This window comes from Triturus cristatus, chromosome 1_1, assembly GCF_964204655.1.
Source record: "Triturus cristatus chromosome 1_1, aTriCri1.1, whole genome shotgun sequence".
NCBI lineage: Eukaryota > Metazoa > Chordata > Amphibia > Caudata > Salamandridae > Triturus > Triturus cristatus.
In genome coordinates this window covers 4,835,890-4,849,199 of record NC_140579.1, presented here as the reverse complement: position 1 = coordinate 4,849,199, position 13,310 = coordinate 4,835,890, and the positions used below count along the sequence as shown (strand labels likewise).

The 13,310-nt window shown below is 47.1% G+C and overlaps 1 protein-coding gene and 1 long non-coding RNA gene across 2 annotated transcripts in view; one reads left to right on the top strand and one right to left on the bottom strand.

Annotated features, from left to right (window-relative positions):
• Positions 1 to 13,310, bottom strand: part of LOC146869066 (uncharacterized) — a 185,822-nt gene that overhangs the window by 95,204 nt on the left and 77,308 nt on the right. The gene's annotated exons all lie outside the window — the stretch shown is intronic.
• The window catches only part of LOC146869067 (E3 ubiquitin-protein ligase TRIM11-like), a 42,904-nt gene that overhangs the window by 24,446 nt on the left and 5,148 nt on the right, over positions 1 to 13,310 (top strand). Inside the window, exon 5 of the mRNA XM_085650714.1 lies at positions 3,799 to 3,851. Coding sequence (XP_085506840.1) covers positions 3,799 to 3,851 — 53 coding nt within the window. The remainder of the gene's footprint in view (positions 1 to 3,798; positions 3,852 to 13,310) is intronic.

The following is a 13,310-nucleotide window of genomic DNA, read 5'->3' as shown; positions in this document are numbered from 1 at the left end:
TGTGATTTTCTCTATGTTCCCAACTTATGTAGCATCTGACTTTATGCTGTTTTTGGAGCGCGCGTACCCCCTCCAGCCATGCTCACTTTATTGGGGCCAATCTCCCTTAACAATTGTAGTGTCTCTTCACTAATCTGTAGGTTTGATCTCGGATTTCCCGTCCATGCATTTGTCTGCTGGCTACGTGCCACCCCACCTGTGGCCTGACAATCAGTAACCTTGGGCCTAGGTCTCAGTGATTGCCGGACTACGTATTTGCGAGTCGAGGTTGATGCGGCGTTCACATCGGGTGAATTTGTTAATTGACGCGATTTTGTTCTCATAAATAAATGTATCATTTGTCATATCAGCATCGATATTTTCCTAATTAACAATGTGATACCTTAGTCAAGTTTACATCCGATATTTCCTCCAAACTCTGAGTTACGATGATCCCATGATTCCTAATCTGGTTTTTGGTTTGAAGCCCTACTTTCTCTCTAGCCCGGTCTTTACCTTATTGATTAGATATCCTGACAGACTCCCAGAATCTCTGGCATGCGTCTCAAGCTGTGGAACAGAGAGCTCTGGGTTCAATGCATACAGAACTATGTCATCAGCATGCAGTGCTAGTCTGGTTGGTAACCCTGCAGCTTCAAAGGGAAGAATGGTCTAATCCTGCCAAATCATCTGGGAAAAGGGCTCAATATATACACAGAATAGAATTGGCGACAAAGGACACAGCTGTCTAGTTCCCCTGGATATCTGAAACAAAGCTGTTAGTTCACCATCCAAAATCTTAGCTGCCGGCACCTTATATAACATTTGCACAACTTCAGTAACATTGCTGCTGTAACCATAATCCTGCAATACCTCCCAAAGATAGACCCAATTAACCCTATCAAATGCTTTAGCAGCATCAATTCTTGCGATTGACAACAGGAGATTAGAGGCCTCGGCCATATCATTCTCACTAATGTCTAATGTCATTGGGATAATTCATACAGCTTCCTTCCAGGCACAAACCCCTTATGATCGAAATGGATCAACATTTGAAGGACATCTGACAATCTCTTAGCCAAAACTCCTGGGATCATTTTGTAATCACAGTTCAACTAAGATATAGGTCTGTAGGAATCCATTAACCTAGCGTCTTTACCCGGCTTAAGGATCATAACTACAGTTGCCTCATATTAGGAAGGTGGAATTTAACAGTCTTCCAGAGAGATCTCATTAAAATAAGATACTCAGTAAGAGAACAAAGATTTACATTTTTTTTATAGAATTCAGTTGGGATCCCGTCTGGGCCTGCTGCTTTCCCTTTACTGAGCCTCCTAACCTGTTCCCTTATCTCTCCCTCTGTGATCCCGTCTGGGCCTGCTGCTTTCCCTTTACTGTGCCCCCGAACCTGTTCCCTTTTCTCTCCCTCTGTGATCCCTCCTGGGTCTCCTGCTACTTTCCCTTTACTGTGCCCCCGAACCTGTTCCCTTTTCTCTCCCTCTGTGATCCCTCCTGGGTCTCCTGCTACTTTCCCTTTACTGAGCCCCCGAACCTGTTCCCTTATCTCTCCCTCTCTGATCCCGCCTGGGCCTGCTGCTTTCCCTTTACTGAGCCTCCTAACCTGTTCCCTTATCTCTCCCTCTGTGATCCCGTCTGGGCCCGCTGCTTTCCCTTTACTGAGCCTCCTAACCTGTTCCCTTATCTCTCCCTCTGTGATCCTGTCTGGCTCTGCTGCTTTCCCTTTACTGAGCCTCCTAACCTGTTCCCTTATCTCTCCCTCTGTGATCCCCTCTGGGCCTGCTGCTTTCCCTTTACTGAGCCTCCTAACCTGTTCCCTTATCTCTCCCTCTCTGATCCCGCCTGGGCCTGCTGCTATCCCTTTACTGAGCCTCCTAAGCTGTCCCCTTATTTCTCCCTCTGTGATCCCATCTGGGCCTGCTGCTTTCACTTTACTGAGCCTCCTAACCTGTTCCCTTATCTCTCCCTCTCTGATCCCGCCTGGGCCTGCTGCTTTCCCTTTACTGAGCCTCCTAACCTGTTCCCTTATTTCTCCCTCTCTGATCTCTGATGTGACAATGTTGTGTTGTGGGCGCTGTCATGAATTCACGTGGACCTCAGGTAAGAAGGTATTTAATAAGTATATACACGAGACCCCTGAAAAGAAAGAACCTCTTAACTGACCTATCTTATTTGTGCAGTGTTAATCACTTATGTTTAGCAAAAAACCCAGAATACAAGATTACTCAAAATACATTCAAAACTTCTTTTTATTATTTTGTTTTTTTTATATTAAATTTGTAAATAGCAAAACAATCATGTGTGTTCTATTGGCGGCTTTTTCGACCCAGCGGTATAGAAAACGGGAAACTGCGCAGACTATGAGATTGTACCTTTGAACTCAACACGTTTCTCAACCTGTTTAAATTAAAAGGACAGACATGCAGCGTACCCTTTCGAGGACTCTCGTATTTAAATAACTTGGATGGATCTGATAAAAACATTTTAAACCATGTGACCAATCGCTCTCGCTTTGTCTTTGGAATAAACAGAACGTATGAATTATCATTGGCCTAATACATCGAGGCACACAACTCTTTATGCCTATTCACTTTTAAGAAGAGCTATATCTCTGGAAAATCTTCGTGATAACCGCACCAGCTTAAATACAGATCAGATGTCGAGAAACGAGCGGCTACGCCAATAACACACAGAGAACCCTTATCCTTTCGCCGCTCAGACGACTAAGATACCTCTATAAATACACTGGTCCTGAAGAAGGAGACGTCAAATTTGTATACAGTCTCCGAAACGTACGTAGACCGGGAGTACCAACCACACACCTGGGAGATCCATAGAAGAATCCAATCTCATTGTCCTGATTCCAGTACCTTAGGACTTAGCAAGAACTATCCAAAACTTATATGTACATATATTTTTTTGAATCAAAATTTAAGTAGGATCTTACACCAGAGTTGGTTGTGGTTGTGTTTTTACGAAAAATTAATTTCTTCTCCACTCTATGTGGCATGTTTGATGGTATGAAAGAGTAATTGCTTGGTGAGAATGTTGATATGACGGTTTTATTTTTCTCTCTTGGGGGTTCTTTTCCACAAGTTTTTTCTCAAATTGTGTCGTTTTCTAAAATCACAAGTATTTATGAAATCTAACTAATGTGGAAACATTGTTTGCAGTAATGTATGATGTATATACAAATTATATGCCAAGAGAACACACATGATTGTTTTGCTATTTACAAATTTAATATAAAAAAAACAAAATAATAAAAAGAAATTTTGAATGTATTTTGAGTAATCTTGTATTCTGGGGTTTTTGCTAAACATAAGTGATTAACACTGCACAAATAAGATAGGTCAGTTAAGAGGTTCTTTCTTTTCACTTGTCTCTCTCCCCTCCTCTTGGACCTAAAAGTACTTAGGGGAAACCTTTCACACATATATACACGAGACCCCACCAGGAGCAGATGTAACCTGTTACTCAACCGCCCCCCCTCACTCAGCCAACGGCCGCTCCTAGAAGACCCATGCTGAGGCACTCCATAGCATCACATGAAGCGTGCTGGTCTCACCGAGCTATCTGCCTTAGAACACCCACATCCTGTCATAAGATGTTAAAGGTACTTTTGGATATCGTTAGAGGTTTGACTCTAGTGTATGAACAGTAACTCACACTGAGCACTAGTCCGCAGGCGCTGCTCTTAATAATGAATCTTATTTCAAAAACAGGCCTTGTGTGATGTTCATCCTTTGTTCCTGTAGCTGTCATTGTTCTTTAATACAAAGATGATGTTTGTTATTACAGGTGTAATAATTTGAAGATTCAGTGCCCAGAGGTGGTGGTGAAGAGTTATAAAGGTAATTATCATTGCGATGATTAGCTCTGAATATTACTGCTCATGAAAATGATATGGTATGAGATGGTGTGGTGTGCTATGGTATGGTGTGGTGTGTTAAGAATGCTATGGTAAGGTGTGGTATGGTATGGTATGCTATGGTAAGGTGAGGTGTGCTATGGTATGGTGTGCTATGGTATGGTATGGTTTGGTATGTTATGGTAAGGCGTGGTGTGCTATGGTATGGTATGGTAAGCTATGGTATGGTATGGTGTGGTGTGCTATGGTATGGTATGGTGTGGTGTGCTATGGTATGGTGTGGTATGGTGTGGTGTGTTAAGAAATGCTATGGTAAGGTGTGGTATGGTATGGTATGCTATGGTAAGGTGAGGTGTTCTATGGTATGGTGTGCTATGGTATGGTATGGTTTGGTATGTTATGGTAAGGCGTGGTGTGCTATGGTATGGTATGGTGAGCTATGGTATGGTATGGTGTGGTGTGCTATGGTATGGTATGGTGTGGTGGGCTATGGTATGGTGTGGTGTGGTAGAATGTATGACATTACAAAGCTTACATTTACAACGCATGCCTTTACAACACAGTTTTTACATCGCAACATCTTTTACAACGCATTCTTTTACATTGCATGCCATTACATCGCATTTTCAGAAACTACCTTTACAATGCATAACATTACATTGCATTATACCTTTACAACGCATACCATTACAATGCATACCATTACATCGCATTTAAGGTAAGTGTTGGATAGTATAGGGGTAATAATTTCTATTCTATCTCCAGTGAGTGCAACAATAGGGTAAGTGTTGGATAGTGTAAGGGTACTATGCGTTGTAATGGTATGTATTGTAATGACTTGCGATGTAATGCCTGCATTGTAGTGACATGCGTTGTAATGATATGCGTTGTAGTGATCACATGCGATGTAATGGCTATGTTGTAATGACATGCGATGTAAAGGATGTTGCAATGTAATGACTGCGTTGTAAAGGATGTTTCCCAGTGCGGTTTGGTATACTATGGTATGGTGTGGTGTGGTATGCTATGGTATGGTGTGGTGTGCTACGAAATGGTATGGTATGTATGGGATGTTATGGTGGGGTGGGGTTGGATCGGATGGGATTGTATGGACTGGTATGGTATGGAATGTTATGATGGTATGTATGGTGTGGTGTACTATAGGGTGAGATCATGGTATCATATGGGATGCTTTGGTATGGTGGTGATGGAATGGGATGGCTGTATGGTATGGTATTGTATGGCATTCAGTGGTAACGTGCCCTCACGTCAGGGTACAGTTACTTGATTTGTCTCTAAATTTTGTCTTTTCCAGATTTTTCTAGATTTCTACTTATCTCTATTCTGTACACACGCTGCCGCATTTCCTTTCTTTAAATCATTCTTCCCCTTGGACATTCATGCTAAGTTTATCGGAAATTCAGATGCGGTAATTTCACACCTCACATTTATTTATTTATGGGTTTTATATAGCGCCTGAATCACCCTCAAAGGGGTATCTCTGCGCTTCGGACCTTGCTGCTGGACAGGCTGACGAGCATTATCAGAACAGAGTAGTCTTAAGAAGCTTTCTAAATCGGAGATAGTCAGGACATCGTCTCAGGTAAATGGGGAGCTGATTCCAGTAAAGGGGAGCAAGGTAGGAAAAGGATGTCCCACCTAACCTTGATTTCCTGATCCGTGGGACCAAGAGAAGCAATTTGGTTCCTGACCGGAGGGTCCTAGAAGGGACATAATGATTACGTTTCTCGGCCATGTAGAGGGGGCCGTTGTTATTCAAGGCCTTGTGGACGGTGAAGCAGTATTGAATTTAACCCGCTTGTGCACTGGGTGCCAATGAAGCTGTTGAAGGAGAGGAAGGGAGGCAGATTTCGGGGGGCGTTCGAGACAAGGCGCGCTGCTGTGTTCTAAACCACCTGCAATCTGCTCAGCGAGGACTCATTGGCCGAGACCAGGAAAGCGTTGCAGTAGTCTAAGCGGCTTACTAGCATTTTCTGAATTAGGGTTTTGCGAGTGGAATCTCGGAGGAAAAGAAAAACTTACCGTAACAAACCCAGCACGTAGAAGCAGGAGCCAGCAGAATAAGCGGCATGCTCCTTCATGGTCAAGGCCCGGTCTACGCGGATGCCCAGGTTTTTAACAAGGGCCTGAGGGGCGGGGGGTGCCAAGGGTTACTGGCCACCAGTCTGGTGTCCACAGCAAAGATGCCTCTCTGCAAAGCATAATCTCCGTCTTCCCTGTACAAAGGGAGTGGATTTATTAAATGAGAAGAGGAGCTGAGTGTCGTCAGCAATGCATATGAAATCGGCATACAGCCACAGGTCCTGAGGAGGTTGTCTAAGGGAGCCACATAGATGTTGAATAAGGGAGGGTTTAAACATGAGCCCTGGGGAACTTCCTTGGTCAGTTCCATCGTCCTTGACCGAAAAGGGCCTAAATTGATGGTCTGGGAACGGGAGGACAGAAAGCTCGTCATCCACTAAAGAGCAGGTCCCGAGTCCAATCTCTTGAGCAAGATCTGGTGGGAGACAGTGTCGAACGATGATACTGTTATGATACTGCTAGGCTTGACAACTGCGAGTAACTCAGTTACTGCAGTATTCTGGGACTATTGAATGGGAAATTACCTCAGAATTTGGTATTTACCACATAACACATTGGGGTATATTCTCAAGAACGTGTAATAACCATCGCAAATTTAGCTTAATGCAACTTTGCATATCGCAGTCTATCGCGAGAAAACACTTTCTTAACGTCCAATATCCAACCCAGCGGCACCATGCGATAGCAGCATGATAACGTGCCAAATGACAGCGTAAAAACCAATGCGACAAACAAAAAATACGAAACATGAACGGTCAAAAATTTGTTATGCCACAAAGCGCGATACCAAAATCAGCGAAAACCAGCGACAGGCCTGCAATTCCCATGCGTCATGCGGGAAAATGCACTATAAAAGCAAAAAAAAATAAACACCAAAACCAATTCAAACTGCGTAGAACCATGAATGGATGCACCTGGACCGAGTGCAGAGGGCACGCTGAACTCCACAAGCCCCACGGAGGACCAGCCAGGAACCCTGTGTTCAGGGAAGGGCAAGGAGAAGGAGAAGAGGAAGAGAAAGGCTGGGTTAAGGATCCTCCTCAAGGAGGTGATAGAAAACCAGCAACAACTGTTAGTCACCTCCACCGCGGCACTGGCAACCCAAACGGAAATATGGCAGTCCATCGTCACCAACGTCAATGCAGTGTCGAGGAGGTCAATGGAAGAGGTCAAGAGGCGCTGGCATGAAATGCACAGCCAAACCAAGGAGAAGCTCGCCACCAACAGGAAGGCAGCAACGGCGACTGGAGGTGGGAGTCCTGCGACACAGGAGGAGCTGGGTGAGCTGGACCAAATGGTGGCCACAGTCATCAGTGTGGAGACGGTGCAAGGAATTGGGGGCCTGGACACAGCTCGACATGACCTGACCCAACAGCAACAGGGTGATATCCACCAGGGACTGGGAGAGATGGGCACAATGGCACACATGCACAATTATGTGTAGCACACTGCACATGCACAATGACTGTGGAACATGTCCCTGATACACTTGCAACACTGCAGCACACATACAAACACCAAGTAGACCCCCATCCACCATGTACACATATGGGTCCCCTCCAAATCACCAATGACACAACTGAGCCACGCACATGTGATGAATCCAGAAAAGCAGTGGCTGTGTGAGCCACACTGACTATGCAAATGACACCGTATGACAGATAGCATGGCAGCAGCCAAAATACATGGCATGGTGCACGATTCGACATGGAGGTGGCCCAGTGCGGATCACATCCGTAAAGGAGCAGGTCACACTCTGGCATATCCACGTACACCCACAACCCATGCCGTCCAATACACGCAGCAGACGAACAATGCACAAGGCCACAAAATCTGTCCAAGAGCACATATGAGCCAAGTCGCAAACATTTCAGCCCCCGAAAAGCACACAATTCAAAGACACACCGCCTCAAAGGGATAAGGGTACACAAAATCAGAGCTACAGGGGAAACTCCCCCACAATGCAGCACACACACATAGCAATCACAGAACATCAGCAATGACGGCAATGTGGTTTAAAGTGCAACACCTACACCACAGGACAGAGGACACAACAGGTTCCGCTTGTGCGTAGAAACTGGCCACTCACATCTGGCATTGCCTGACACTGTGTGATGATAATGTACGGGTACTACCACACATCCGTCATGTAGTCGAAAATCCCACTGTCTGCCATCAAATAGCCAGCTCCACCAAAACAGTCAAATTTGCCTTGTCATGCAGTCTGTATATAAACATCTGCAAAGCGTCAACATACATGGAACACACTGTTAACCTGCATCTCCCCTTAACATTGCAGAGGGACAATCAACACTTACTGCAGAGCAGACCCCAAATCCCATCATTGATGATGTAGAGATGTAGAGGGCAACCTGCACATATGTCAAGACACACTCCAACGGATAATGGACAGCCTCCGCAGCCCACCCCCAGGAGCAGGGCAGGCCAGCTGCCTCGAGGTGACCCCCCCACCTGCACACACCACACAGCAGGAAAAACACACAACCACGGCTGTCTCCCAGGACCCCCACGAACAATACATGAAATTTCAACGCTGTGTGTTGGGTTGCCAGGTGGAGTTGACGGATCAGCTGCGGGTGGGTTTCGAGCTCGTGGCAGCTAATCTCGAGGCCATATGAGGGTGTCTGAGTCCCATCAGGGACCACGTACAGTCCCTTACGGACACCCCCTGTCTGCACCATGCTCACCAACAATCCTTGGCTGACCTCGCTGGGGCCATTACTCTGATACAGGAACTGTCCAGTCAGACAGGCACCAGCGATGACAGCACAGAGTTGGTACAGATGCAGAGGACAATGGAGACCATGGAGCAGATGCAGGCTGGAAGTATGGCTGCCACGGCTGAACACCAGCGAGATGTAGCTGGGATCTTCCATGCCCTGCAGTTCATCATCTTGCCATTGCTGTCACTGAGCCAGTCCCAGATAACTGCAGCGGGAACTTTGACACACACATCTCCGACCCCTGATGTGTCAGTGACACACAGTGATGCAGCCCCATCACCTTCGCACCCTATTGTGTCAGTGGCACCCAGTGATGCAGCCATTACACCGCCACACACACCGGACACAGAAGAAGTATCAAAGGAGTAAGATGTGGATGGTAATTATTGTGTGAGGAAGGAGGTAGTAGCATCCATCACCGCCAGATGGCCTGTCCCTGCCTGGTTCAGCCCTATGCATCATGCCCTGGGACAACACCTCCCACTGTTCTCCGGAATACTCTGGGACATACACCTGGACCCCGACATGGACTGCCACATCTTCACTGATTGACAATTACACAGCAATCCTGCTGCGGACTGCACTCTCCCTCTTTCCAATCACTTTTCAATCCCCAAAGGACTCTGGTTGGCCCGCCACTGGGCTTCCATGTTATGTGGGCTTGGATGAACATGTACAGCACCAGCTCCGTCAATCACCTGAATGTGAATAAAACATTCTAAATCACACAGATGTGTCTTCACTATGTACACACACGCATGGAAGTATGGCTGGATGTAGGGACCATGTTTGCACATGAAGGCACACCCTGGTAACTGACATTTATGGACATGTCTATCCCTGAGACACCTGGCCAATTGCATGACTGTGAGGTGAGTAATAACTGTGTCCCCATTGCACATTAACAGCAATCTCACAACCCCCCAACGTAGGCACGCGTCCACGTATTGAATAGGGCTGTGTGTAGGAATGACTAAATCGGTAGCAGGCCAGGAGTGGTGTCCTACATCACGTGACAACAGAACTTCATGTCGCATACCTACTCACACACATCTGTGTGGACACATTCTGTTATGATTTATGACATTGCTTCACATGGTCAGAGGTTGGACACCATACTCACATTGCTGAAGACACGTAAGTGCACAGGTCTGCCAGCAACTATCCGAAAACAGTGTCTGGCTCACAGAGGAGGAGCTGTCAAAAAGGACCCACCCCCATTGTACATGCGTCAGTCAGACTCTCCCTGTGTAGGGACGATGCTCATTGTGGCACACGAGTGGTCAATCTAATAAATACTCATCACAGTTGGACACCAGTGAAATTGCGTAGACTTTTTTGGTATGTGCGTGTCAGTATAGACAAAGCAACGGCCACAATAGGCAGGGACATGCTTAAGACACTTGCACGCAGCATGGGAACCATTCGAGGTGCAGGGAATGGGGAGGCAGAGCTGAACACCAATCATTACGGATGGCAGTGGTCTCAGCCCACCTTGCCTTGCTGGACGAGTGATGTGTTGTTTGGCGTCTGCCCATTGCCCCGTGTGAGGGGCACGACATACAGCCCATGGAGTCTGCATAGTGCTCTGCCACCGGACTGCGCCGGCTGTCTGCTCTGCTGACAGTGATCAGGTGAAAGGGTCTGACAAGGTCACATGTCATGCTACATTGCCATGTGTGTGCTCTCCCCCAGCAGTGTGTTCAAATTGGTAACGTTGTCAAACGACGCTGTGCTGCTCCGACCATGGAACTGCATCACCTTGCACAAGGTAGGTCCACACATATGCATTCAGAGTCCAGACAAAGTCAGACATGTCCTCTGTTGTGGTGGGATATGTGAGCATTCTCCACGATGCAACAAGGTTTTGGGATCTGTGCTCTGGGTGACAATCCGATGTGGCTGCAGGAACGTAGTTACGCGTCCATGAATGCCAGCGCAGCCTCATGTGCAATGTGTTCCAATAGTACATCGGTGTCGGGTTCAAGGAACACCAGGGTGAGCCAATCTATTAACTGGTTCGGGCAGATGTGCTCAGTCCACGCCGTTTCCCCAATCCGCAACACAGCCCAAAAGGGGAGCGCCTCGATGTGGTCACTGCACACGAGGAGTTGTGCAATCTCCCATGCACAACTGCCAGCACATACACCAAAGATCAGTGCATCTCATGCATGGCTATCCCGGTGACACTCCTGTTTGTGGGCCAACAGGGGGCACACTGTCAGGTCACAGTCCAATTCAGCTACCCTTGCGTTGGATAGGCAGACCTCCATGGGCCACTCGAATGTGCATGATCGACAGTGGAACCAGGGCTGGAGGCAGGTGACGTAGGCAAGACGGAAACTCAGACGGTAACTGATTCGCAACACTGCCATTGGCAGGGATACCAACAGATGCAGCATTAGTGCACAGTACAGTCCCACGTGACAGGGGTTGTGCTTGTGCCCGGGAGTGCTTGCCATTGCGTTTGTTGGGCTCTTGGCAATGGCACTCCTCAGACCGGTGGCAGTTCGGTGGACGATATGCCACAGCTTTGGGCAATGAGTCGTATGTGTGTGTGACGTTTGGACATATGGGTAGTTTTTAACCTATGTGTCAAGGGCATCCCTTGCAGGTGTAGGTCGCGCAGGGACAAGTGTGTGTGGGGTGTGGGCACGTTGGTGTTTCATTAGCGCAGTTCGTGGTGTGGGAGTCATCGGAGGCTGGCATGGTATCTCAAGCAGGGTGTGCCAGCCACATTCAGGACCAAGGTTGGGGGTTCGGTTGGCCTTCAGCCTTGTGTGTTGAGACAAAGAGGCTTTCATTCCTGATATGAATCTGACTACTGCTTGTATTTCTTGAATGTGATGTGGACTTCGCGCTGACTTTGATGCCAGGCCTGTGATTTGGGGTGCACAGATTTTGAGACACACGCAGCTGTTGGCTTGTTTGCATGAGCCAAGGGCCCGATTGGCCTTGCGCTCCTTGTTCAGTCTTTCTCTTTCTCTCTTTCTTTCTCTCTCTCTCTCCCTGTCCTTTGATGAGTTCCTGACACACCTTCTTATCTTGGATATTGTCTTGCAGGCTGTGAGTCACAGATTGTCCAGGGATACCCCACCATGACTCTTCAAAATAGTTATTTGGTGACAATTTTGGATGTGACATTTTGCTTGGTCTTTCAAGGGTGGATGTATGAATCAGGATTTCAGTGCTCACATGTATGTTGCAAATGTGTGACACATAAGGCGGGGGCTTTTGTTCATGTTTTCGTGCCGTTGATGTGCAGTGTATTGGTCAGGGGGAGCTGGGGGGTACCCGGCGTGAGTCCCGGGTTGTTGTGGCCCTCTTGGGTGTACGGCACGCATGTTCCGTGGCTCCATGGCATCTTTGTTCTTCAGGTGTGGCTTTGGGCTGGGCTCTTTTCTGGTGCAGGTTGTAGTCCGACTGTGCACCAGGTCAGAGCAGGTGTTAGTTTCCTGCTGCTAATGCGTCTTATCGCATGTTTTGCGATCTTATCGCAGATCTGGCTGGTCGTTGAGAATGTTGCGGTGTGGTGTTGTTGCGGATTTGTGCACGGGATCGCCTACTCTGCATCTCATTAGCGATAGTTGCCGGGTTCATATGTGGCGATGTTTTTTGAGGATGCTATCGCCTGAAAACTGGTGATATCGGTTGTTTGCACCAGCTTGTGAATGGGGCGGTAAATTTATTGCGACTTTGGCTGCGATAAAGTGCAGATAACTCGGTGATAGCTCCTTGAGAATATGCACCCCTGTTTTCCTGAATTTTAGCACCAACAGGGACCAAGCGCATGCATCTACACGGACCCAACGCATGTATCTACACAGCTAGTGCATGCACCTGCACTTACCTAATTCATGCATCTACACTGACCTAGCGCATGCACCTACTCTGGCCTAGTGCATAAACCTATACTGACCTAGTGCATACATCTACACTAACCTAGTGCATGCACCTGCACTTACGTAGCACATGCATCTACACTGGCCTAGCACATGGACGTACACTGACCTAGCATATGCACCTACACTGACCTAGCGCACTCACCTACACTGACCCACCGCATGCACCTACACTGACCTAACACATGTAGCTACACTGATGTAACTGATGTGGTAATACTGCATGTGACAACCCTGTATGTGGTAATACTGCACGTAGTTATGCTGCACATGGCTGCTGCATGCGGTAATACTGCATGTGGTTATGCTGCACATTTATTTATTTATTTATTTTTAAGATTTGTAAAGCGCAACGTATGCCCGTAGACGTCTTGGCGCTATGACTCAACTAATGCCTCCATGAGGACGGTGGCGAATTAAAGGTAATGAGGTGAGGAGAAGAGCTACTGGTGAAACAGCCAGGTTTTCAACAATTTCCTGAATTGGAACAATGTGGGTGTAGATCTAATCACCAATGGAAGAGTGTTCCAAAGTCTGGCTGCGGTGTTAGTGAAACATCTATCTCCCCAGGTGACAGTCTTGGTCCGTGGCACCACTAGTTGGTGTAGATTTTTGGATCTTAATTGTCGGGTAGGGCAATAGAGAGTGAGCTTCTGTTTAAGAAACTCCGGCCCTAGCTGATGGAGGGCTTTA